Source organism: Physella acuta, unplaced genomic scaffold (genome assembly GCF_028476545.2).
Source record: "Physella acuta isolate Inbredline_101_S28 unplaced genomic scaffold, ASM2847654v3 ptg001465l, whole genome shotgun sequence".
NCBI classification, from domain to species: Eukaryota; Metazoa; Mollusca; class Gastropoda; family Physidae; genus Physella; species Physella acuta.
In genome coordinates, this window is record NW_026732980.1 from 94,891 (window position 1) to 119,511 (window position 24,621).

Genomic DNA, 24,621 nt, shown 5'->3' on the forward strand with positions numbered 1-24,621 from the left:
TGAGAGATAATATTGGGTACTGCTCCGAAAGCCCAAAAATCTTCCCATGATGGATTCCTTAGGATTGTTAATGATTAATAGTCAAAGAAAGAAACATAATTGAATAAGATAATTTATTTTTTTACAGATAAAATTGGATAAGCAAAAATTACATTCAATGTCACTGATAAAATGTCTTTCAAAAACTAAAACCTATGCATTTAATATTTGTCTTACAATAGGTAATTTACACCAACTGAAAAAAAAAAGTTTTTATAAATCTTGTATACAGTAACTTCATAAAAATCTTGATAGCCTCAGTAAGTTTTGTGTTTAGTGGGCATAGAGGTGTTTACTGTAGGACTCAAGCTCTTCCTGGTTGACTTCTCTAAAAGCTTTCAACATCACATCCATCCTGTCTAGCGTATCTCCTAGTATGTTGTAAACCTACAAGTTTTATGTGAGAAAAAAGATATTTCATGCACTACAGTGATGATTTACATGAATTATTTAGTTCTATACTCAAAAGCAAATATAGAAAACTTTATATTTCAGTTGGTTTTATTTTTATTTAATTGTTTTTTAAATTTTGAAGAATTTGGAATGAGTAGTATTGGTAAAGAATGAAAAATTTGATATTTTCACACAAAAAATTGATATTAAGGATTACATGCCAGCTTTTAAAAGTTTTTACAAAAGTATAACATTAGGCTTTGGCTCTATAATTACCTTTGTTTTTTATTTATTTTTTCATTAAATATATTATTTTCTTAAATGTTTCACCAAATTTAATTTGATCATTCTTCAAAACTAATTTTACATTAATTTATATAATATAATATCCCTGAAAAAGTCCTCAAAAATTGCCTTAAAGACAGTTTTATGGGAAACTGATAAAAACTGTGATAAAATACCAAAAAATATTTTTAAAATCTTTAAGAAATGGAAAGATTTACCTGGGAAGCAAAAATTTCTTTATACAGTTTCTCTACTGGAGATAACTCTGCAACAGCAGGTGTTCCATTGGCAGGAATGGGGTCAAGGTTTCCACCAGGGGGCGTCCCCGGTACTGCTTGAGGTGTCTGAGGTGGGGCTTGTGCTGGTGGGGTTACTTTAACAGGTGTTTGAGCTTTCTTTCCAGGTGGTGCAGGTGATGGTGGGGTTTTACCTTTAGGGTCAGTTTTCCCAGTCTGAGGACAAGATTCTTAGAGTTAATTTTCATATTTTTTCTTTGGTATTTTTATTATTTAGAGGTATGCTTTTGAACAGCCAGGTACCCATTAAAGTTGGGTAGATTCAGATATGTTCTAAGGACTCAGGTCCAGGATTGAACTTTCATTGAGCACTTAACCAGGACAGAATTTGAAATGCCATGTCAAACAAAAATGACTTCAAATTTTTCATGCTATTATTTCACACTGTTATGAGAAGCATGGTAGGATGTTGAAACATGGCTATGGAAAACCATACTAACAATGATGTAGGCATTGCAGGTTTAGGGGAAGGGGTATAAACCCCTAAATTATTAAATTAAACGTTAAGTTATTTGTCTGTGGTCCCTTTTTTACAAAATGTTGACTTACAGGTGTTTTAGAAGTTTTCACATCTTTTCCTGCTGCTTTACCTTGTGAGGCCTTGCTAGAACCCTTTTTACGACCATCATCTGGCAACCAAGTGTTAAAAGTTTATTCTCGTTTCATATAATCATGCGAGGACATTACAGTAATTATATATTATTTTACCAAGAATATTATATGGGATTTAAGAACATAAACAACAGTAGGCCTAGTTTATAATTCTAAAAAACAATCTTTTAATTAAGTAATTATAGCGAAGAAAAATGGAATGCTTAATATTGCTGATGCTAAATATTGGATAATGCTGAATAGTGGATAAAATACAAACATTGGTAGCTTAATAGAAAGCAGTGTTATATTTTAACTAAAGGTTGCAAATAATTAAAGGAAAAATATTTGGCAAATATACTGAAAAATAAATAGAAATACAAACCAAAAAAGTGGACTACATAAATTACATTAAAAAAATATTTAAATGAAAATTAGTAGATTTTTAAATTCACATAACTATTAAATCCATTGATAATAATTACTGATTAACATGTGTTTTATACAAATTATAATAATGTATTTTATTTACAACACTACTCTTTAAGAAATAGTTTCCGCCTGTTTTAGCAAGTGCAGTGTTTTATAAAACCATACGTGAGACAAAAATATAATAAATGTTGATAAAATACAACACCAGTATTAAAGCAGCTTCAGTTCTGGTTGTTGTATTTTGTGCTCAAGTGTTAATAAACATTTAAAAAACATGAAAGAAGTGAACTCACTCTTTCTCAGACGTTCTGTTTTTAAAATGTTAAGAAAATTGAAAGATTGGCTTAGTTATGTTATAAGCATTTACTCAAGTTGTTTTACATAGTACTGTTTCACTAAAGAAAACTGAACAATAAATTCTATAAAAGGAAAAGAATGGATTACATATACAATACTGTTAAGCTATAAGTAACCTATTGTTTTATTTAAGTAAAGTTTTGAAATTATATAAATCTGCTAATGAAATATAGATCTTAATACTTTGAAGAAATATAGGTGTATTTGAGTCAACTTAAATTATTAATGTGGTTAACGAAATTATTTTTTTTTAAATAAACTTTGAATAAAGATGTTTTAATACATATACTTTTACTATGTAAAACCTTTATAAAGTAATAAATGTTGCTATTTTTAAGCAATTCCAACTGAAGTAGCAATACACACAGGATAAAATTTTGGATAGTTGATAGATTATAGCAGGAAATTTTGGAGGAAAATGTTATTAGCAGACGAGATAGAAAAAAAAGCAGGAAAGAAATAAATTCTAAGAATATTTCATGAAATTCTGATTTAGGTTGGGTTAGTTTTGGGATAATATTAAGGATATTTGATTTTCTACTTTTGATTAAGGAGAGCTACTTTTTTTTAAAGGAAGTTTAGAGTTATCTCTAGCTAGCCTGTTCTACAGATCCTACCAGCAGGTGGTGGAGGTGGATTATTATCTTCATGTAAATGATCTGGATTAGCTCCACTTGGTGTTTGAACTACTCGCAGAAATACAGCATATTTATGAACAATATTTTAAAATATGTTATAAACTGTAAAGTTCTTACGTCAATAGTTTATTTTATTTTAACAATAAATGATTTTTAATTATTCAAGTGTACAGTGTAAATAATTATTCAAAACAGAGTAGAGAAAATTGAACACTGTTAAGCATTTAGTTGGCATCATGCATTTTTAAAAAGTGAATTCAGTGCCAAACAACAACGCACATTCAAACTTTTGCAATTAGCTTCACTTAATTGATTTTATCTTCGCAGTTAAAGTAACCAGATACATTTTTACAGCACAGAGTGTAAAATATGAAAGTTAAACGAGTCTTCTTACTTCCATCTTTGCCTGTGTCATCCTCTCTACCTGGGAGTCCCAGGGTTTGTCTCAAATGTGAAGACTCTTTAACTATTTTATCTATAGCTTCCTGGAGAATCCGATATCTGAAAACATTACATTAATGTAGGCCTTCGTTTATCTATGTTTCTTAATCTTCTAAATTTTTTTATAGGCCCTACTTTAAAATATTTTTTATACCCTATGCCGTAGGTCTGTTGAGGGAGCGGCTTTGCTGGAATGTAAGTTAATTTTCCAACGATTAAGTTCATCTGCTGCAATAAATTCTCTCTTTTCTCATCATCCTCTAATTCCATAACACTCTGGGGAGGAAAATTGTCCATTAGAACCTATAAACTGTATTAATGAAACATGTTGTAGGCCTACGCATTTGGTTTAACAAAGTATAGGAAAGAACAATAACTCATATGCTTTGAGTTATGTTTCTTGTTCAAAATTCTGCTTTACTCACAAAGTATATGAGATGTGAGTTGAAGTCCCAGTTTTTAATCACTAGTTGGGCCATATGAAATTATGCTTAATCTATAAAGAATTTTTATTTTTAGCAGTGGAATACTTTGTTTTTAATAACTTTTTGGGTCATACGAAAAATTATGGGTAATCTTTAATTAAATTTTTTTTTTAAAAGAGGAATAATTATTTTAATGGATTAAAAAAAAACTTCGATTATCAAGATAATCATATTTTACAGGTCTTTATGTTTTACAAAAAAACAAATGTGTATCCCCACACATTTTTAAGCAGTCAGAAAAAACAAACCTCTTGTAGATCTGCTATGCTTAAACTCCAAACATTTTCAGCACGGAGCTCTTCATCAAACAGCTGGCTATAAATATCTTTCAGTTGTGAAACAAGCTCGTGAGAGTATTGCAACTGGTAAAGTAAATGTGATTATTCTTTAGATTATGTAATCAATTTAGTGGTTCAAAAAGGGTTCTCATTACAAATTATAAATACTAAATAACTATAAAGTTGTAAATTAATAAAATGTTGACACAATTTGCTTCAGTGTTCTTTAATTTGATGTGTTTTTCTGTTTTTAATGTAACTTATCGTTTATTCTATTGAGGATCTATTTAAATTTAAACATAATATTTGTTTCCTAAAGAATTTAAACACTTTTTATTTTTTTATTTTTCATTTAATTATTTTCTTTATAAAATTCCTTACTGCTGGGTTGTTGCGGCTGAATATTTCCTCCTCAGTAATGTAGGCATCAACAGGAGACCGTGACCTTTCTGGAGTTCTGATGCCATTCACTAACTCATACAGGATACGCTTGACTGCCTCATTGGCTTGTCTTTCAAGCAATTCTTTCTAAATTTCAGAAAATTCAAGTCTTAGCATCATAAATGTTTTGCCTCAACATTAAAAAATATAAGTAAAAAAATGTAATCTCGAAACAATAAATTTAAAATATTTATTAAATTATTATTCAATCAAGTTATTTATAATTAATTAGTAACATTAAATAATTCTGTACTTCTAATTTTTCCCTTTGCTCCTTATACTTGTCTTCTTGTATAGCAACACCACGTAGGGTAACCAACAATGCTGCCCCTCCACATAAAGATGGACGAGTTTCTAAAAAAGTTGGCCATTAAGTATTCAATTACAAATACCAATTTGAGCATTTTTTGTAAAAAAAAATTCTAATATTTCCTTTTTTAATATATTTACATAGATTTAATTTAAATTATTATCTCATTTTTACTAATCCTATTCTTCTAAAATTTTAAAGCATAAATATTTAACTCTGAAGAATAAAACAAATACCAAATTTCCATTGTTCTGTATAAACCCCTGGAGTAGGCGACTTGAAAACAAATGGGAATTTAAAAGATTCCCCAGGTAATATTACACCTGCAGAATTATTTTTTATTAATATTACAATTACTTGAATGTTGTAATTTATATTATTAAAAAAACAGATATTGTTAAACCCAAACATTAACTTACATATAAAAGCTTCATAGATAGCCTACTGCATAAACTTTAGGAGATAAATCTCAACAGGCCATTTATAAGTTTTATACAAGTAAAGAATTAAGATTTTTAACTTTTTAAAATTGTTCATCAACATACCTGAAGCAGTGTTGAAGTAAAACCTTTGAACTTCATTTTGAACAAAAGCAAATGGGTTCTCTTTCCCTACTTTCTATTTAAAAAATTAAAAATGAAAATGTAATATGAAAATCAAATTAGGTCTATTTACGGAAATAAATATTTTAAAGGGAGAAATAATCACTTTAAATTATTTTTGTGAAAGTCACACAGCATACAAATTAAAAGAAATACAAAACAATGAATGTTGCTGGGTTGGATCAAAACTGGTGAAACAAACCTTCCAGTCATAGTAAATGACAGTGGTTCCATTATTGTGGAGCTCCAGAAGGGAAGTCACCCTGTCACATGTGAAGCCTTCAAAGGTTACCCTGGCTTCAATGGCTGTCTAGAAGATGAAAAAAAAGACGAGTTTTAATTTTTCATAATTGTAGAATCCAAGTGATAGTTATCACATATTTGAACTAAGACAATAAATGCTTTTGTAATCAAGAAATATTAACTTGTTGTTTATTTAAAATGGCCTTATTATGTGGAAAAGTACAGTTATGCTATAGTTAATTTATATTAATAGAGATATTTAAAAAATTATATATCAATATTTTTAAAAATACCAATGACATCTAAATAAAAAAATTTTAAATAGTTACAAAAATACTTCTGTTTTTGTATTTTTTTTATATTTAAATGTATAAATTGATATAATTCTTACTTTATTCTTCAATGAGCTACTGTCTCCAATCCACCTTGCAGGCTGACCAGCAAACAAAAGAGAAGGGCCAAAAACTGTTTGCAAACTTTCATCTTGACCAGAAGAGTTATCTTCCATACTGCAAATAATTTGTTGTTTACTTTAGTTTAGATCATTATTACATTTGTAGTTAAGACTACTTTTTTGAAAAATAAAGCATTTTACTTTTAAAATTAGATAGATTGTACAATTTTAAAAATCTTCTAGATTAATAAAATTAATATTAACTTTTTTGTTATTTTATTTTTAAAATTGATTAACCTTTCCTGATTTTTATCACTGTCTCCTTCTGTTTCTTGCTTTGAGCTTTCTAAAAATGTGTCAGTTTCACTGGAGTCTTGTTCAGACTTCTCTTCCTCCATAGACTTTTCATACGGCTTGTTGCTGCCCACTATTTGCAGGTATTCAAACTCCTGTACATCATTTTAAAAATATATTTAATAACGACAACAGTCTATAATGACAAGTAGTTATCTGAAAGGCATATCTGTTTTGGAGAAAAAATATTTTGTACTAGCTATTATACTCAAGGTTTTGCAAGATTGAAATACTCTCTAAACTGTCATGATGTAATTTAGTTTGTTTACATGCTCATCATGGAATAGGTGTTAAAAGTATGCTGCACTGTGTGAACCATGACACAGATATCTTCTAAGCCAGTTAGAGTTTTTACCCCACTGATCTGCTTAGTATCTTAGACTAAGGACGTTGCTGGCTTAACAGTATATAACTTAGCTGGTAGGAACTGAGTTTTACTATCTATCACATTTAGACCGGAGTGTAAGTATAATAAACAATAGGGTCACTGGGTTGGGTGATACATGCAGTGCAGTAACCCAGTGTGTCACCCTTCTATACCAATTACTACATATATGATATAATATTTGGTATCATCTACATTCCAGGTGGTGTCCCCCTGTACCTAATGATGTATAAACTTTTAATACCTTAGCTAAGAGGTAAATGTTAATTAAAAACACATACAGGTTTCCAAGGGTCAAGCTCCTGGATGTAAGGCTGCAACTGCTGGAGTCTCTGGTTGAGAAACTCTGACTTGTGCCAGGGATAGTTCACATGGGAATTTTTCTTTCCAAGCCACTCACAACCTGTACAGTGGAAGGCAAAAACGTGAGTGGTTGTTATTTTTAATTCAAGTTTTTATGTTTGATGCCTGCTTTTATCAGTAGTCAGTTTTATACTGTCAGTTTTTTTGTTTTTTTTTTTAAATTAATTTTTTACTTTTATATTGTTTAAATGTTGACCATAGATTCTTATCTTCAATTATAATACAACAAAATCTCAGTAGCAAGATATTCAGTGTCAAGGTACAGATGATAATGTCAGTTCAATTAAATATTTTTAAATTCTGAATTTTTTCTATTTTATTTCTCTATATGTTGTTGATTAGAATCAGCATTAGTTAATTTGATATGGATAATAGCTTTTTTTTGTTTCGATAACATTGCTAATTTTTCCATTATTTTTCAAATAACTGTTTATAATTTCGTGTCACCCCAACACCAGATATACTTGCCCTGTTGACATAATCAAGATGTTGTATCACTTACCTTTCTCTGCCTTCCCTAGCTGTGATAGACCCACATGTTCCACTGGGGGTGGGTAGCCTCTTTGAGCTTGAGTTAAAGACATGCTGAAATAAAAATAATATCAATATAAGTAAATGAAAGTGCTTATCATTGTTTTCTAATTGTTAATAGATGTTGCTTTAAAAAAAATGTGATTGGCACTAGAGGGTTGAGACAAATATTGTAAATAAATCTACATATCAAGAAAAGCATAACCCTTTTCTCATTAAATCAACTTTAGTTCTGAACACTTTAAAATTTGAAAACATAAAGTTTGGGCAATTTTGTTTAAGTCTTAAATGTTGTTAAAAATATAACATAATTAAATTACTAATATATTTAAGTTGTTATTTTACTTGGATAAAGACTTACTGAATGCCATTATTTTCATCACCCAACAGTCTTTGTTGATTCCAGAATTCACTTCCAATTCGATCTGAAAATAAATTGTTACTGATATGATTGATAGTTGGGTTAGGATATACTACAACAACTAAAAGTGATATGTGTTCATAAATAACAAGTAAATTCAACCTTTCAATTCATTACAAGTGTTTCATTTTTTAAATGTTGAATTATAAGTGCTGACTGTATTTCACGACATTTAGTGTTGACAAAACCTGAGCTTTATTGTTGGCTGTAAGGGTTTACTCTGTAGAAAATCATACTTGTATAGCTAGTCAGTACCACTGAAATTGATTTCTTAAATGCTAAAGTTTAATCCTAACTTTAAGGTGATAATTAGGTGATAAAAATCTACTACACAGCTATTCAACATAAGTTGAATAAAGAACTAACAAATCAAACCAAACAACTAGAGCAGTAGCTTACATCCTTTGCCATAATCCACCTTAGGGAGGGTCCTGTCTATGAGGTACCTCTGCTCTTGAATGGCCCTGTAGTTGTCTGCCTGGTTCATGGCCAAATCTTCTACTGGTTTCTGGAGCAGCTCTCGACAAAAATAAACACTTTATGACCTGGGTGTTCTTCACATTACATGGAATTTTGGTTTAGTATCAGAGCCATAGTAAGTAAAGTAAAGTTTCCTTTCAAACCTGACGGTTTATGGGGCAAGTGAAGTAGAGTTCACTTGTTTCTGTGACCTTCGGCATATGAAGAGATAATGTGGTCAGCACTAAGCCCAGCCGCCTTTACTTTCCCTAACGTAAGTCAGGTACCCATCAGAGTTGGGTGGAGTCAGGGACGGTCTATTGACATGAACCAGGATTCAAACTCGAGACTTATGGGTTATCGGAGCCATGACTTGGAGTATTTTGGTAAAGGAAAATAGGCCAACAAAACTGAAGGTATGACAATAAAATGTGAAACAGAATAAATGGGAAGCTTTTATTAGTGTTACATCTCCTGGTGGCAGGCTAACTGAATTTTTCTCATTTATTTTTTACATGTTAGCTGAAGTTAGCCGTCATGTAGTTCAGCTCTTTTATGTAAATTACCTATAAGCTACTTTCAAATGTGTAAACTGAATTAAGGGTTTTTAATGCAATTTTTTTTTATTTGTTAGGGTATGTCATACTTGAGATGTGAATCTGTTGTAGTTTTCTTTCGTTCATTTTCTGGTTCCAATTATTGATGGCATTGTTTTCATCATGAGTCAGCTTTACAGTTTTTTTCTTCTTTTCATACTTGACAGATGGTGTATCCAGTCTTCTGTCTGTTTCTTTTGGAACAGGCATTATCTAGACAACAATTATAAAACTAGTTAATAGTTAAATATTAAAAGCTACTTTTTGTTCTTTGTTATAAGCATTAGTATTGCAAAAGAATTTACCATAAAGAAACAACTCCAACTAAAATTTCAAAAGCTACAGGTTTTAATTTCTAAAATATTTAAATTCTATGGTTATTACAATTTTTTTCTTTTAAATATTGAAAACTTTTAGTTAAAATAAACTGCTTTAACATTATAAATTTAACACTTAAATGAAAATAAACTCATAAATAAATACAAAAGTAACAATTTCAAACAGATAAATAAAGAAAATAATTTTAAAACTAATCAAATAACTGTTTTGTTTTCTTAACCCAGCAGAACAAAATAAATTTTCAAAATATATACTGACCTAGCTGTTAATCTGTAATTGTTTCAGATACACTAAATTCAAAATTCTATCTAATTTCAGTGGCATAAACAAAAAACATTTGAGAAAAAATGTATTTTTTTTTCAAATCCCATAAACAAAACAATAATGGCTAAAAAGTACAGGTGATCTATAGTATATTGAAATTAAACATCATTGCTTGCAATTTTCTATCTATATTTTATAAATTTCTTAAATTTTAAAAATTTGCCTTTTATTTAAGCAGTGTTTTGTACAGGAAATGTGAATGGAAAAAGAAATTACCTACACATTCAAGAAATTAAGATCATTATTTTTTTACAGTTAAAATTACATGCCAGCAATAGTATCAAGAAAACAAGAGAAAGAAGCCATAGGAATTTGCAGAGTCCACTCTGATGTGTATTTGTTGTCAGGTAAAGTTTGGTGACTTTTTATAAAGCTAACCACAGCCATTTCCATTTGGCGAGGCTAAAAAACATGAACTCTACTTCATCTGCAATATGGCTCTGAAAGGGAACTTTTTTACCAAGGAAACAGAAACATTCCCATTTAGTGTCAACTTACATCAAGTAAATCTCCCCTTCTGACTGCCTCGCGATGATATTCTTCATACGTCCCCAAAAGGCTGTGATTGATGACGTTACCTTTTTCATCATAACGAGGGCCTGCATACCCTGTAAGTAAAAACCATATTTATTGAGGAACTGCATTCATTACTAGTAAAAACCATGTTTAATGAGGACCTGCATACCCTGCAAGTAAAGACCATATTTATTAAGGACCTGCATACCCTACAAGTAAAAACCATATTTATTGAGGACCTGCATACCCTACAAGTAAAAACCATATTTATTGAGTACCTACATATGCCATAAGTAAAAACCATGTTTAATGAGGGCCTGCATATGCCGCAAATAAAAACCATGTTTAATGAAGAACTGCATACGTTACAAGTAAAAACCATGTTTAATGAGGAACTGCATTCATTACTAGTAAAAACCATGTTTAATGAGGACCGCATACCCTACAAGTAAAAACCATATTTATTGAAGACCTGCATATGCTACAAGTAAAAACCATGTTTAATATAGAACTGCATACGTTACATGTAAAAACCATATTTATTGATGACCTACCTTTGCCATAAGTAAAAACCATGTTTAATGAGGGCCTGCATATGTTACAAGTAAAAACTATGTTTAATGAAGAACTGCATATGTTACAAGTAAAAACCACGTTTAATGAAGAACTGCATATGTTACAAGTAAAAACCATGTTTAACGAGGACCCACCACAAGTAAAAACCATGTTTCATGAAGAACTGCATATGTTACAAGTAAAAACCATGTTTAATGAAGAACTGCATATGTTACAAGTAAAATGTTTTAATGAGGACCCGCCACAAGAAAAACCATGTTTAATGAGAACTGCATACCCTACAAGTAAAAACCATGTTTTGTGGGGAAAAAAATTGTAATTTTCATTGATAATATATTCACAAAGCTATAGTGTATTAAAACAGTGAAAGCATCTTACCTAGGTAATCAGCAGGGCTGATGGGTCTGTTATGTCCACTGGGAGATTTTGGCTTGGGCGGAGTAGCACTGGTAGAGTTTAAAATAAACAAAATGGTCAACTGTTGTTTTCATTCATTAACTATCAAATTATATAAATTATTAGTTGTAGACATAATAATTCTTTCGGCAGCCTCTTATTCATTAATGTTTAAATCTATTAAGAAATCTAAATAATTTTTAGTTTAAAATGTCTGATTGTGGACATGAATACACAACATAATTTTATATTAATGGTATGGAAAAATATTAAGGATGAGCTATCTGTTCACAGTGGTAGGAGTTGTTTGTACACAGTGGGAGGAGCTGTTTGTACACAGTGGGAGGAGCTGTTTGTACACAGTGGGAGGAGTTGTTTGTACACAGTGGGAGGAGCTGTTTGTACACAGTGGGAGGAGCTGTTTGTACACAGTGGGAGGAGCTGTTTGTACACAGTGGTAGGAGCTGTTTGTACACAGTGGGAGGAGTTGTTTGTACACAGTGGTAGGAGCTGTTTGTACACAGTGGTAGGAGTTTTTTGTACACAGTGGTAGGAGCTGTTTGTACACAGTGGGAGGAGCTGTTTGTACACAGTGGTAGGAGTTGTTTGTACACAGTGGGAGGAGTTGTTTGTACACATGTGTCACAGGAGCTGCTTGTCTACAGTGGGAGGAGTTGTTGGTCTATAGTGTGATCAGCTGATGATACAAAAGTGGGAGGAGCTGTCTGTAGACAGTGGGAGGAGCTGTCTGTCTATAGAGGGAGGAGCTGACAGTCCACAGTACAAGGTTATTGCAAAGTTTTTGGGCCATCAGCACATCTAAGTACAAAATAACTAAATAAGTTATAAAATCAGAAAAAAAATTGTCTTACGGTGATCTCCCTTGAAAACTGTCCAGGTTTTTAAAATAAATAACTTCTGCTACTTACGGTTTAGCTTCCTCTGGAACTATTTTCACTTTTTTCACAGGAACTTTTCTGGTCACCATTTTTCTCTCCTCTGGTGGAGGGTGTGGTGGTCGCAACTTAAGAGTAGACAAGTTTTGGGATAACCATGTCAAATATATCAAGACAGTAACTTAAAGAATACTGGTACAAAACTTTGATACAGTCAAAGAAGAAGCTTTTTTAGTAGCAGACGCTAAAATGTATACATCCTTAAAATAAAACAATCAGCAATTTAAACAAATGTTATTGAAAAAGTGTTTTTGGAAAAAAGGTTTTAAAAATTTAAATAAATTTAAATACCTTGATAAGCTCATCCTGTTTAATCTGGAGTTTCTCAATTTCTTCATTCCAGATGACATTTTTAGCTGGTGTCAATCTGTCATCTGAATCTTGTGTGGGCGTGGTTGATTTATCTGGAGTTCCATCCCTTTTTTTCTTCAGTCGATCTGTGAAAAAAATAAATTTAAAAATGGTTGTCTACAAAAGCAATTAAAAAAAGTAGGACTCCCTGATTTGTTGTTGCTTGATCTCATCTCTTAATCTTACAGTGATTATATGTTGGCCTCAGAATATATATACTTTTTTTTAGTTACTGAATAAATGAAGCTTAAAATAACAAATGTCTTACTGGCTATATTAAAGACAGACATCTTTGTGGCTTTTAAAGATGCTGTCTGTAGTTTTGATGCTGCAGAGCCTTTGGTAGACATCTTGTACAAGTTGATTTTTTACTTCTCATTAATTTACATTTGAAGAATAATTATAACAGACAGGTATCTGTTATTTAACTGTTCTTTTCATTTTGGCAATAAATATATTCATGCATGAACTTTGTTTATTTACTATGTAGTCTAATAGTATTTATGCATAAATAATATTAAATATTATAATTTATTTTTGAATTATTATGATTATGATAGAAAAGTTATTTAAACACAATCATGCATAGTGTGATTCATTTTGACCAAGCTGTTTATTTAGAGAAGCTTAGTACTTTTAATTCAAATATTTATACAATTTTAATAGTTGATTATCATTGACACAATGAGCCTACAAATTTTTTTTCGTATTTTATTTAAATTAGATAACTGCCTTTAGAATATAGAAATACATTAAATATAAAAACAATAACGATAACTCCGTGATTACTGCCCTTGGTAAGGTTACCGGCAGTTGCTTCAGCCAAGACAACACATAGGACATTCTCAAATTACCGAGGACAGGAAAACAATAGCTGCATACAATACTGTGGGTTGGGTATCAAATCTAAATTTGCAAATAATCAATTAAAATAACAACCCTCTGCGCGTGCCCTTTAAAGTTTAAGGCAGTACCTATTTTGTTAATAATAATTAATAATATTAATTTAATAATAATGTAATACATCTAAACCAACAAGCCAATTATATCAATTATAATATTAATACAATAGGCCTAATACTAATTAATAATTATTACTTTTATGATTATACTAAATCCCGATTGTTTGTAAAATTTAAAAACCATACAATTCCACACACAAAAAAATCCGATGCTTTGTTGATAAAGTAAAAAATGGGTAGATCTAGAAATCTAGCTTTGTCCTATACTTTATAAATATTTAATTACAAGATCTATATCTTAATGAATTGAAACAGTTGAATAAACAGAAGAAAAACAGTCGGCCATGAATAAACACGATGTGTTCGTCAGACTTATTAAGTTATTATATATAATTATTAATTATAGATCTAGGTTCTAGATCTAGTCTATCCATGGATTTAATGAACAACAATAACAATGAATACGAGTCCACTGCAGTTTGTCTACATCCCCACACAGAATCTAGATTGTATAACAAAAATGTTATTCAAGCACTCGCTCGCTCCAACTTTTTAAAAGCAGTAACGCGGGTAGATTCTAGATCTAGAACATAATACAGCTGTCCAGATTTGGCAGATAGTTATAAGTCAATATAACAATGAAACAGCGGTTCCCGGCTAAGTGTGTGTGTTGCTAAGTGAAGAATATTTACAACCTTTCTTTCTGTTTGTCAAACACGTTAGCTTTTATGGCCATGTGTGTGTTATCTATCCTTTTCCGTACATGACATCAGCATTGTATCGGCGAGTTCGAATTGAATAAACTGACGAGATAGCAAGTCTTCAAAAAGTGAAATATGTAGACTAGGCTACATGGAATCTACTTATGAAATAACACGCTTGGTGTTGTCAGAGTTTCTTCCAGCCCCCCCCCCCCCCCCCCCAAGAAAGTCTTCCTCCCCGAGCGAAATGGAATTTATACAGAAAATATATACTTTACCAGTGACCGCCGCCCCCCCCCCCCCCCCGCCCGTCGGAAAATTTATTCCGCCCCCACCCCTCTAAAAAAATTTAGCCCCCCCCCCCCCCCCCGCGAAAAAAGTCTGAAAGAAACACTGGGTGTTGTCATCCATCCATTTGTAGGAAAAGACATTTGCACTTAGCAAGCGAAAAGAATAATGTATAAGCTAGGCATAGTAAAGAGTCAAAATTTTGTTTTCTTGTGAAATTTAGATGTAGCACACTGAGAGTAACAAAATTAGACTACGTTTGGTAACAGTAGCTAATTATCCGATGTAATCAGCGTGGAGCGTCTATGCATATATAACACTTCTTTTTTAGGAAATAAGTTGCATACCTTAAGTTTTTCGTGCGCGTTTTTTTCTCACTGATGTTGTGTATTTTTTTATTTACTGATATGACAAACTTAACCCTGTTATGTTAGAAAACTCAGCTAGACCTAGCAACGATGCTGATAGAAAAAGGCCACTCTACTTAGCTGGGAAACAAAACAAAGTATTTCTTTCAGCCTTTTTTTTCTCCGTGAGGCACTTGATATTTTAGGGGAGGGGGAGGGGGCGGACTAAAACTTCCGGGGAGGCGGGGGCGGACACTAGTAAAAGTATATGTTTTCTATATAAATTTCATGTCTTCGGGGGGGGGGGGGGTAGACTTTCCGGAAAAGATGCCTGAAGAAACTCTGATAGAACAATCAACATACTTGGGTAAGTAAATGTAGTATTTTAGAACCACTGTTAGAGCAAATAGAAATGTAACCCTGCAGCCGTAAGGTATAGAGCTGGTGTACTGAGGCGGTCGATATGTGGATTCTTGATATGGATTGACTACAACAGACGTCCGTATAGATTTGATAACAACCGCTATGTATTTCAAGTACAGCTCGGGGGGGTTCCATTGTAAGGATTAAGTAGGCTTTGGCGTTTTATTTGTGAGGTAAAGTGGAGGACGTTTGGTGAAGGATATGGGGAGTTGGTGGGTTGAATCAGGTGCGCGTGCTACGGCAGGCAAATAGAAAGAAACAGAAGAATAAACAAAAACAGAAAGGCGAGCGTTCATATAGCGACAAATGTTGTTTTTTTTTACTCAAGGTCTTTTGTAGTAGGCGGCATATTGGCCAGGGCTAAAGTCATACACACAAATGGGAAAAAAAGGAAATTGAATAAGAAAATAAAAGGAGAAAACATGTACTTGGTTCTTTTAAAAATGTATCTGCTCATGAAGGGGAAGCGTCCAAATGGGCCGTTACAAAAGGCCCATCGACCGTATCAAAATGGTTTAGGACAAAAAGGACACGACAAAAGAAAATCGGCTTTAAGACCGCGACGATTAGACACTTAGGCTAATGCCGCGTCAGACAAATAGGCTCCTATCATGTAGGCACGAGACATAACAGTTCCTGTCGTTTAGGCGCCGACAAAAAGGTTCGCGTTAATATGCGATAAAAAAAGCCACCGTCAAAAGGACTTTTTCTAACAAGAACCCCTGACAATAGGCAAGTCCAGTATCAAACTCCTATGACATACTTAAACCCTGTTTAAATATCGGGTGTTTTTAGAAGCTATATCTTCAAGAGCCATACTGGCTCCTATTATAGAGAACATGGTTTATGTGGACCAACTAATCAGGTAGCGTAGCTGATTTATCGAATGCTATGTATATGCCCGTATGTCGGGGGTTTGTTTGTTTGATGACTTTTTTTTTGTCAAGAACCATTTTTTGTGAGACTTTTGGCTGGCCGATATGTCGTGGATATTTTGTGGGTGGGGGAAGGATGAGTTTGTCTTGGGACTTTTTTTTAGTAATATAGACTACACTTCCACAAACGATAACTTACTCAAAAACTTAATAACCTCAACAGCAATCACTTACCCAAACGCATACCCCCGACAACATAACCTTACCCACACACAAAAGTACCTCCCCCAAAAGTAACTTACCCTAAAGATTACCTCCAACAACAGTAACTTACCCAAAAGATTACCTCTTCCAAACAATAACTTACCCAAAAGATTACCTCCACCAAACAATAACTTACCCAAAAGATTACCTCCACCAAACAATAACTTACCCAAAAGATTACCTCCACCAAACAATAACTTACCCTAAAGATTACCTCCACTAAACAATAACTTACCTAAAAGATTACCTCCCCAACGGTAGCTTATCCAAAAATTACCTCCTCCATCAAACAATAACTTACCCAAAAGATTACCTCCAACAACAGTAACTTACCCAAAAGATTACCTCCACCAACAATACTAATTTCAATAACTTACCCAAAAGATTACCTCTTCCAAACAATAACTTACCCAAAAGATTACCTCTTCCAAACAATAACTTACCCAAAAGATTACCTCCAACAACAAACTTCTTTGAAGTTTCTCCAGAAAACATGGAATATCTTCTGCTTTTCTCAAATATTTTAACATTTTGGGGTAGGTTTAGCTCAACCGATGAACTTCGTTTAATATCCATATTAAATTAGGAAGAGCTAATTTTGTAATTTATTAAAATTAATGTTTTAGGTTTAGTTGCATTTTATAAAAAATAAATAACTAAAATTCCACACAGAAATATATATTTTAAATAGTTTAAAGACTCCCTTTTCACTTTTGTATAAAAAATAAAATAATGTTTATCAGAATTTTTAAATAGTTTTAATTAAAATTAAATGTTCTAGAACTTATTAATTAAAAACAGTTTTTAAAAGTTTTTACATATAATTATTTAAAAAGGTAACAGTACTAATAGCGTATCTGTGTACCTCTTAATTAAGTCAACTTTATTTTGTACTTAAAAACTTTTTTTGAAAAACAACAAACATTTCCTGATAGTTGACTAAATTTTTAGACTATACAAAAGGCCAAACAGAATCTATCCATTAATTTAACTGCACTGAAACAAATAGAAATCTAGAGTCACTGAAATCTGTGTTGAATTAACAGACAACTGTAACGGCATTGTCTGCAATTACTGGGACCTTATCAGGGTCCCCTCTAGAACCGCCCCACCTCCCTTAACCCAAAAGAGAGAAAAAATTTCACCAGGTAATTTCCTTATTTCTTTTTAATTTCTTCCTGAGCAATTGTAATCTGAATGAAAACAATAGCTAGGTCTAACCTGTGCAAGCTTGCTTCAATAAAGAAAGAAGGTTTCTTTTTTTTTTCTCTAAAGAGGTGTTAGATTTCAAGGCATATTAAAATTGTGCAGTGTGAGAAAGTAATTAAAAGATAAAAGACTGAATAATGAAGTGGTATTGTGCTGAAGTCTTTAGATGTTTAAAATATGTTTTGAAATTTATAATTTTGGACATAAAAATATTGTAGGTATATGGAAAGAGATCGAGGAAAGGGGGATTCACATGAGTCCAGAAAATTGATTAGAAAAGGGGATCAAAGAATTTGTTTTAGACTTTGTGTAATGCAGGGTGTATTGGAAACTATAACTATATGTTTAAGGAGAACAAAGTGAACTGGCAATGGTGTGCTAGAAAGTCTTTTGTTTACACAGTTAATGGGAGGGGGCGCTTTTATGGAAGGTCTTATTGATGGAGGTAGCTCTTTTGTGATGCACCATTTTGACATGGTCCTTGTTTGACCAGTTCAATTTGTCACATGACCTTTTTGACTATTCATATTTATGGATTATAATAAATGCACTGTAAGAAGAAATGCATAAAAACATTTTAGTAACAAGCTTTTATGTAATAATGCACTATAAAAGAAAAAATAAATGATTTTCCTTAATTATATTGTTTTGTATCTTTTGTCAAAAAATGTTTACCCCTTAAAATAGTAACATTGAGCCTGTGTGGTTGAGCACATGACTGCTAGTCTTAAAGTTGTGAGTTTAAACCCAACCTACAGTCAGTAGGAAGTCCCTGAGTCCACCCAGCTCTCATGAATACCTGACTTCCATTAGGGTTAGGTAAAGATGGCTGGGCATAGAGCTGACTGACCACACTATCTCTTTATAGGCTCAGATTTTCAGAAACAGATTAAATTTACATTTGAGAGAGGAATAGCACCATTGTTTTATTCAACACTACACTTTAAATATCTGATCCACCTTTTTTAGTTTACTCATTGCAAACTGACTAAGGTAGATAACTCATTTTATGTTGTAAGACTTTTCATAAATTAAATTTTTATGGTAACAGCCTTAAATATAAAAATGGCTAAATCTAGATAAGTTATGATTTTTATTAAACACAGAAATCATTTCTATGCACATGTGACCTACTTAGGTCGAGTCAGGTTCTATTTTTATTTTGACATTGTATAATTCCTTATATGGAGTGATTGTGCAACAACCGGAAAATTTCCACTGACTTATTAAGGAGTCTAAGATATAGAAATTTTCCATTAAGATCTGATTGAATGATTCTGGTCAGATGACTATCCCAACCAATGGCTACATGAGTTGAGGATAATCTCCCCTGTTGCAGAAGTCTTTAATTGCCCCGCACACTCGCAACACGAGGCAGTCTACAGGGCGATTTTACCTTGATCAGACCAGGCCGTCCATATTGTCCGGCTATAGACTCTGACCATTTGAACGTGAGAGAAATTAAGTCCTGTGTGTGCCTTGCTTTCTTAAGTTGATTTAGGCTTCTAGTATAATATTACTCGTCGCTGAGTTATTCCAGAAGCTATAGCAGTGTTGTGTGGCCTGTAGTTATTTAGACAGTGTAGAAATCTGTGATAGTGTTTTTCCTACATTTTGTAAGTTGAGTTTTGATATTTTATACATTAAATATTTTAACTAGTTCAACCTTGTGTTTTGCCACAACTGTGTTCGCTGATTAAAGTTGTATGTAGATTGGATGAGTGTTAATTACAATAGTATCACTAGTTTACCCTAGACATAGAATTCGAGCCCTAGTGTGCCGTTGTGTTAGTGTTCATCCACTTAGGCCGTAAGGCATTTGCATATGATCCCGAAAAAAGAATCCGGGGACGTTCACCGTCTATTTGGCTGATAGATAGGGGACGTTACAAAGTGGGGGCTCGCCGAGATTTAATCTGTCGTTCCAGTTGTTGGTCATATCAGTTAAATACTAAGGTTAGTTGGATTTAGTTGTTTTTATATCCAGTAGCGCAGTGTTCTTACAACGCGCGCAAGCATAGAGGTATCTAGGTCAATAGCCAGACGTGTCGTCCTAGATTGAAGAGGTCAAGTACACGGCCCAACGCACCGTGTTAAATTAGTGAACCTAGGCTTGTTGTGATTTGAAAGTTAGCGTCATGGAATCTTTTTTGGCTAATCCCACGGTTGAAGATGTAGAGAAGTTGAGTAGAAAAGTTTTGGTTAGTGTTGTTAAGGAATTGAAATTGGATTATTCTGTTACGCAGAAGTCAGAGGTGTTGAGAGATAAAATTGTTGTTCATTTCATTAATGAAGGTGTATTTGATGAAAGTTTGTTGGCGGATGTATTACTCCGCGAGGAGAAATCTCTAGAAGAGAGAGAGCTTTTATTAAAAGAAAAGGAGTTAGAGGCTAAAATTGCTTTAGATAAGAGGAGGTTGGAATTAGAGTTTGGTCAAGTTAGTGATGTCACTTCTCCGGTAGATCCAAAAAAGTTGTCGGTAGGGCAAGTGATTGCCAAATTTGGGAAATTAGTTCCTAAATTTGATGAAACAGATTTGGTCGTTTTCTTTAACTCATTTGAGAGTTTAGCGAAGACATGTGAATGGCCCGAAACTTCCATTACTGCTTTATTGAGTTCGGTCCTTACTGGGAAAGCTGCAAAAACATACCAGGCACTCTCTCACGACGTTCAAAATAACTATAGTTTGGTCAAGACTGCCATTTTGAAGGCCTACGCACTGACGCCCGAGGCCTATCGGACAAAATTCCGAACACTCCGCAAGTCACCCACTCAATCATATGTGGAATTTCTCTTTGAAAAGGAGAAAATATTCTCAAGGTGGCTACACTCTGAGGAAGTTTCTGAGTTTGAGAAACTCAGGTCACTTATCCTAAGGGAAGAATTCCTATCGTCCCTGCCTGAAGAGATACGACTACACATACTGGATAACAAGATAACTGACATCCAGAAGGCTGCTGAGTCGGCTGACACATATATGTTGGTGCATAAGAAACCACCAGTGTCAGGAAACCGCCTCAACCCTGTGCTTCCCCTTTTTGGCAGCAATCCTCCTGTTGGCCAACACGTGAAGGCATTACAGTCCAGAGAGAAACCAAGATCAACTCTCAATCGTCGAGCAGTATGCCAGTTCTGCAAAAGGCCTGGTCATCTTGTCAAGGACTGTTACAAACGTCGTCAATATAACAGAGAGGTGGTGCGTACTTCTGCGCACTATGCTCTACCCCCTCAAGCAGCCAGTTCAACTATGAACTCTAGAATTCTAAAGGACTCTAACCCTAAGTGTCCGCAAGAAGGTAGTCAAGTCTCCACACATTATGTGCAGTCACATTTTGACTGTTCTCGCCACCATCCAGTTTCTTCCGAGTCTACCGATCTCGAGGGATCGAGAAAAGTTGACTTTTCATCTTTTATTGCCGAAGCCATCATTAGCAAACCAGGTGATCCGTTGTCTCAGCGGAATATCACCGTCCTAAGAGACACAGGAGCGTCACAATAACTCCTTTTGAAAAGTTCAATGGACATTACACCTGAGACGAACACCGGAAGGATTTCCATTATCCAGGGAGTGGGGACAAAATCTACTGTAGTCCCTCTACACAAGTTTGCCCTGAAACATCATCTCGTCGAAGGTGAGGTCATTTTAGGTGTGATAGATAGTATTCCTGTCCCAGGAGTACACCTACTTCTAGGGAATGACCTTGCGGGAAACAAAGTATACCCCTGTACGGTTTCAGACCCTTTGTCAACAGTTCCAGATAATGATAATGAACTGTATCCTGCATGCGCGGTGACAAGAAGCCAAACCAAACAATTGGCTGACATAACGTCTGAACCACACCTACCATCATCGTCAAGAAATTCGACTCCCAAATTGGAGTCTATGCTTCCAGAAAACACAAGTCTGGGCTTACCCCTGAGGATATCTCAGGAAGACATCATTAAAGCTCAACAAGTCGACGCAGAACTCAAAGCAACGGTCGAAAAATCTCTATCATCTGACGATGGAGAATATTTCTCCGAGAACGGCCTCTTCTTTCGTCGCGCTATACCAGTGATTGCCTCACCAGCCGAACCATGGTTGGGTAGAAACCAGCTGTGGGTCCCTCCACCTTATCGGCATGAAATACTTAAGCTGGCACATGACCATCCAATGTCAGCGCACCCAGGAGTCACTAAAACGACGGCGAAGATCAAAGAACTGTTCTTTTGGCCCAGAATGAGAAAAGATGTGTCGCGTTACTGCAGAAGTTGCTCGAACTGTCAGTTGGCCGGAAAGCCAAACCAGACAATTCCTAGGGCCCCTTTGAGTCCGATTCCTGTATTAGAAGAACCCTTTTCAAAAATCGTCATGGACTGTGTAGGTCCCTTGCCTAAAACCAAGGCGGGCAACGAGTACCTACTTACCTTTATGTGTTCAAGTACCCGTTTTCCCGAGGCGATTCCCTTACGGAACATTAAGGCAAAGACTGTAGTCAGAGCCATGACCCGGTTCTTCACTACCTTTGGATTACCTAGAATCGTGCAAACAGATCAAGGCAGCAACTTCACCAGTCACCATTTTCAGGAAGCACTAGCCAAGCTAGGCGTTACCCACATCACCAGCTCAGCCTACCACCCTCAGTCTCAAGGCGTACTTGAGAGGTTCCACCAAACCCTCAAAACCATGCTAAGAACGTTCGCTAACAGTAACACCCAATGGGATGAGACGGTTCCTTGGATTATTTTCGCTGCGAGGGACTGTGTCCAGGACTCTTTAGGCTACTCGCCTTTTCAACTTGTGTTTGGACATTCTGTCCGAGGTCCCCTGAAGCTGATCCACGAACAGTGGACAGGTACCAGCGATCATCCTGTGGAAAACTTTGACGATTTTCACGTTCGACTGAAAGCCGTGTGCGAAATGGCTCACAAGAACTTAAGAAAGGCCCAAGTGAGAATGAAAGGACTGTATGATAAGAGTTCTTGTAAACGAACATTCAATCCAGGCGACAAAGTTCTTGTGCTAGTGCCTAATCTGAACAATGCGTTATCCTTGAGATATTGTGGACCCTTTACTGTGCATTCAAAATTAAGTGATTTGAACTATGTTGTCAATACGCCCGACAGAAGAAAGAAACAGACAGTGTATCATGTTAACTCACCGAAAAAGTATTATGATAATTGTAACAATTTTCATTCCACAGCTAAAATTACTTTACCTGTATGTTCAAATGTTTCTGATGATGTGATACATGATAAATTGAAACCCCCAAAATTGGTAAATTCTTCCTTTTTAGATAATTTGAATGTCCACCTTATGCATTTGTCCACAGAGGAAAGCCATAGATTGTCTCAGTTATTTGAGACATTTCCCTCTATTTTTGGGGATGTCCCCAAAGAAGCGAAGGTTCCACCTCATGATGTAGACGTAGGTGACGCAAAACCCATTAAACAACACCCCTATAGAGTTAACCCGGAAAAAGCTGCTTTGATAAAGGATGAAATTGACTATATGCTCAAGAATGATATCATTGAGCCCAGTTTCAGCAACTGGAGTTCCCCATGTCTCCTAGTACCGAAAGACGGTGGATCTTTCAGGTTTGTGACCGACTTTAGGAAGGTGAATGCGCTCACCAAAGCTGATTCCTATCCATTACCTCGGATAGAGGACGTTATTGATAAAGTTGGTCAGGCTAAGATAATTTCCAAAATTGATTTACTTTCAGGATACTGGCAAATCCCCTTATCTGACCGTGCAAAAGAAATATCTGCTTTTGTAACCCCTAATGGTTTTTATAGATACAAACGTATGCCCTTTGGTATGCGAAATGCTGGTCAAACTTTCCAGAGAGTCATTAACTCTGTCATTGCTGACATAGACCAATGTGAGGCCTACATAGATGATATAGTTGTATTTTCTAATACTTTTGAAGAACATATTGTTCAGTTGACTAACCTTTTTAGAAAATTGTCTGAAGTGAATTTTACTGTAAACTTACATAAAAGTGATTTCTGTAAAGCTTCAATTACCTATTTGGGTTATCAAGTGGGAACGAACCAAGTTCGGCCCATTGAAGCTAAAGTAGATGCTATTGTAAGGTTACCACCTCCCAAAAATTGTAAAGAGATCAAAAAGTTCCTTGGGATGGCTGGTTACTATAGACGGTTCTGTCAAAACTTTTCAGCTATTGCTGAACCTCTTACTGCATTATTGAAAAAGGGTGTTGAGTTTAAATGGTCAAATAAATGTCAAGAAGCTTTTTTAACCATTAAGTCATTCCTATCTAATGCTCCTGTTATGGCTGCGCCAGATTTCAGCAAGCCCTTTAAACTTGCCATTGATGCTAGCAACTTAGCCATTGGCTCAGTCCTATTTCAAGAAGACAACATGGGAATTGACCATCCCATTGCCTTTTTTTCCAGGAAGTTAAATGAAAACCAAAAGAATTTTTCTACTATTGAAAAAGAGGCTTTAGCTTTGGTTTTGTCATTACAACATTTTGAAGTCTATGTCTCTTCTTCAACCAATCCAGTCAGAGTGTTTTCTGACCATGATCCCCTGAAATTTACCTCTAAGTTAGGACAGACAAATCAAAGAATATTGAGGTGGTGCTTATATTTCCAAAATTTTAATCTGGAAATTTCACACATTAAGGGTAGTGATAATGTTGTGGCTGATTGTTTGTCAAGGATGTAAAATCTTATTGCACACATTAATCATGTGACATGTTTTGTGGTTCATTAAGACCACACACAAGTGTTGTGTTTTAACATGGAAAT

The 24,621-nt window shown here is 34.3% G+C and overlaps 1 protein-coding gene across 4 annotated transcripts in view; it reads right to left on the reverse strand.

The window, feature by feature from the left end:
* Positions 1-143: 143 nt before the first annotated feature.
* Positions 144-24,621, reverse strand: part of LOC131928124 (MYCBP-associated protein) — a 29,154-nt gene continuing 4,676 nt past the window's right edge. Inside the window, exons 1-25 of one of the 4 annotated variants that reach the window (XM_059284058.1) lie at positions 14,228-14,244; positions 13,061-13,283; positions 12,733-12,878; positions 12,415-12,509; positions 11,468-11,535; positions 10,496-10,605; positions 9,385-9,547; positions 8,679-8,798; positions 8,220-8,283; positions 7,830-7,912; positions 7,246-7,367; positions 6,523-6,674; positions 6,223-6,340; positions 5,791-5,898; positions 5,532-5,604; positions 5,223-5,309; positions 4,930-5,030; positions 4,617-4,763; positions 4,206-4,319; positions 3,627-3,748; positions 3,426-3,532; positions 3,011-3,079; positions 1,563-1,642; positions 936-1,169; positions 145-426 (exon numbers count right to left, since the gene is read on the reverse strand). In XM_059284058.1, the coding sequence (XP_059140041.1) occupies positions 313-426; positions 936-1,169; positions 1,563-1,642; positions 3,011-3,079; positions 3,426-3,532; positions 3,627-3,748; positions 4,206-4,319; positions 4,617-4,763; positions 4,930-5,030; positions 5,223-5,309; positions 5,532-5,604; positions 5,791-5,898; positions 6,223-6,340; positions 6,523-6,674; positions 7,246-7,367; positions 7,830-7,912; positions 8,220-8,283; positions 8,679-8,798; positions 9,385-9,547; positions 10,496-10,605; positions 11,468-11,535; positions 12,415-12,509; positions 12,733-12,878; positions 13,061-13,142 (2,679 nt within the window). In that variant the 5' untranslated portion in view covers positions 13,143-13,283; positions 14,228-14,244 and the 3' untranslated portion in view covers positions 145-312. Of the gene's footprint in view, positions 427-935; positions 1,170-1,562; positions 1,643-3,010; positions 3,080-3,425; positions 3,533-3,626; positions 3,749-4,205; positions 4,320-4,616; positions 4,764-4,929; positions 5,031-5,222; positions 5,310-5,531; positions 5,605-5,790; positions 5,899-6,222; positions 6,341-6,522; positions 6,675-7,245; positions 7,368-7,829; positions 7,913-8,219; positions 8,284-8,678; positions 8,799-9,384; positions 9,548-10,495; positions 10,606-11,467; positions 11,536-12,414; positions 12,510-12,732; positions 12,879-13,060; positions 13,284-14,227; positions 14,245-17,095; positions 17,264-24,621 lie in introns of those variants that run through there. The other 3 variants (XM_059284057.1, XM_059284059.1, XM_059284060.1) reach the window with 3 other exon arrangements.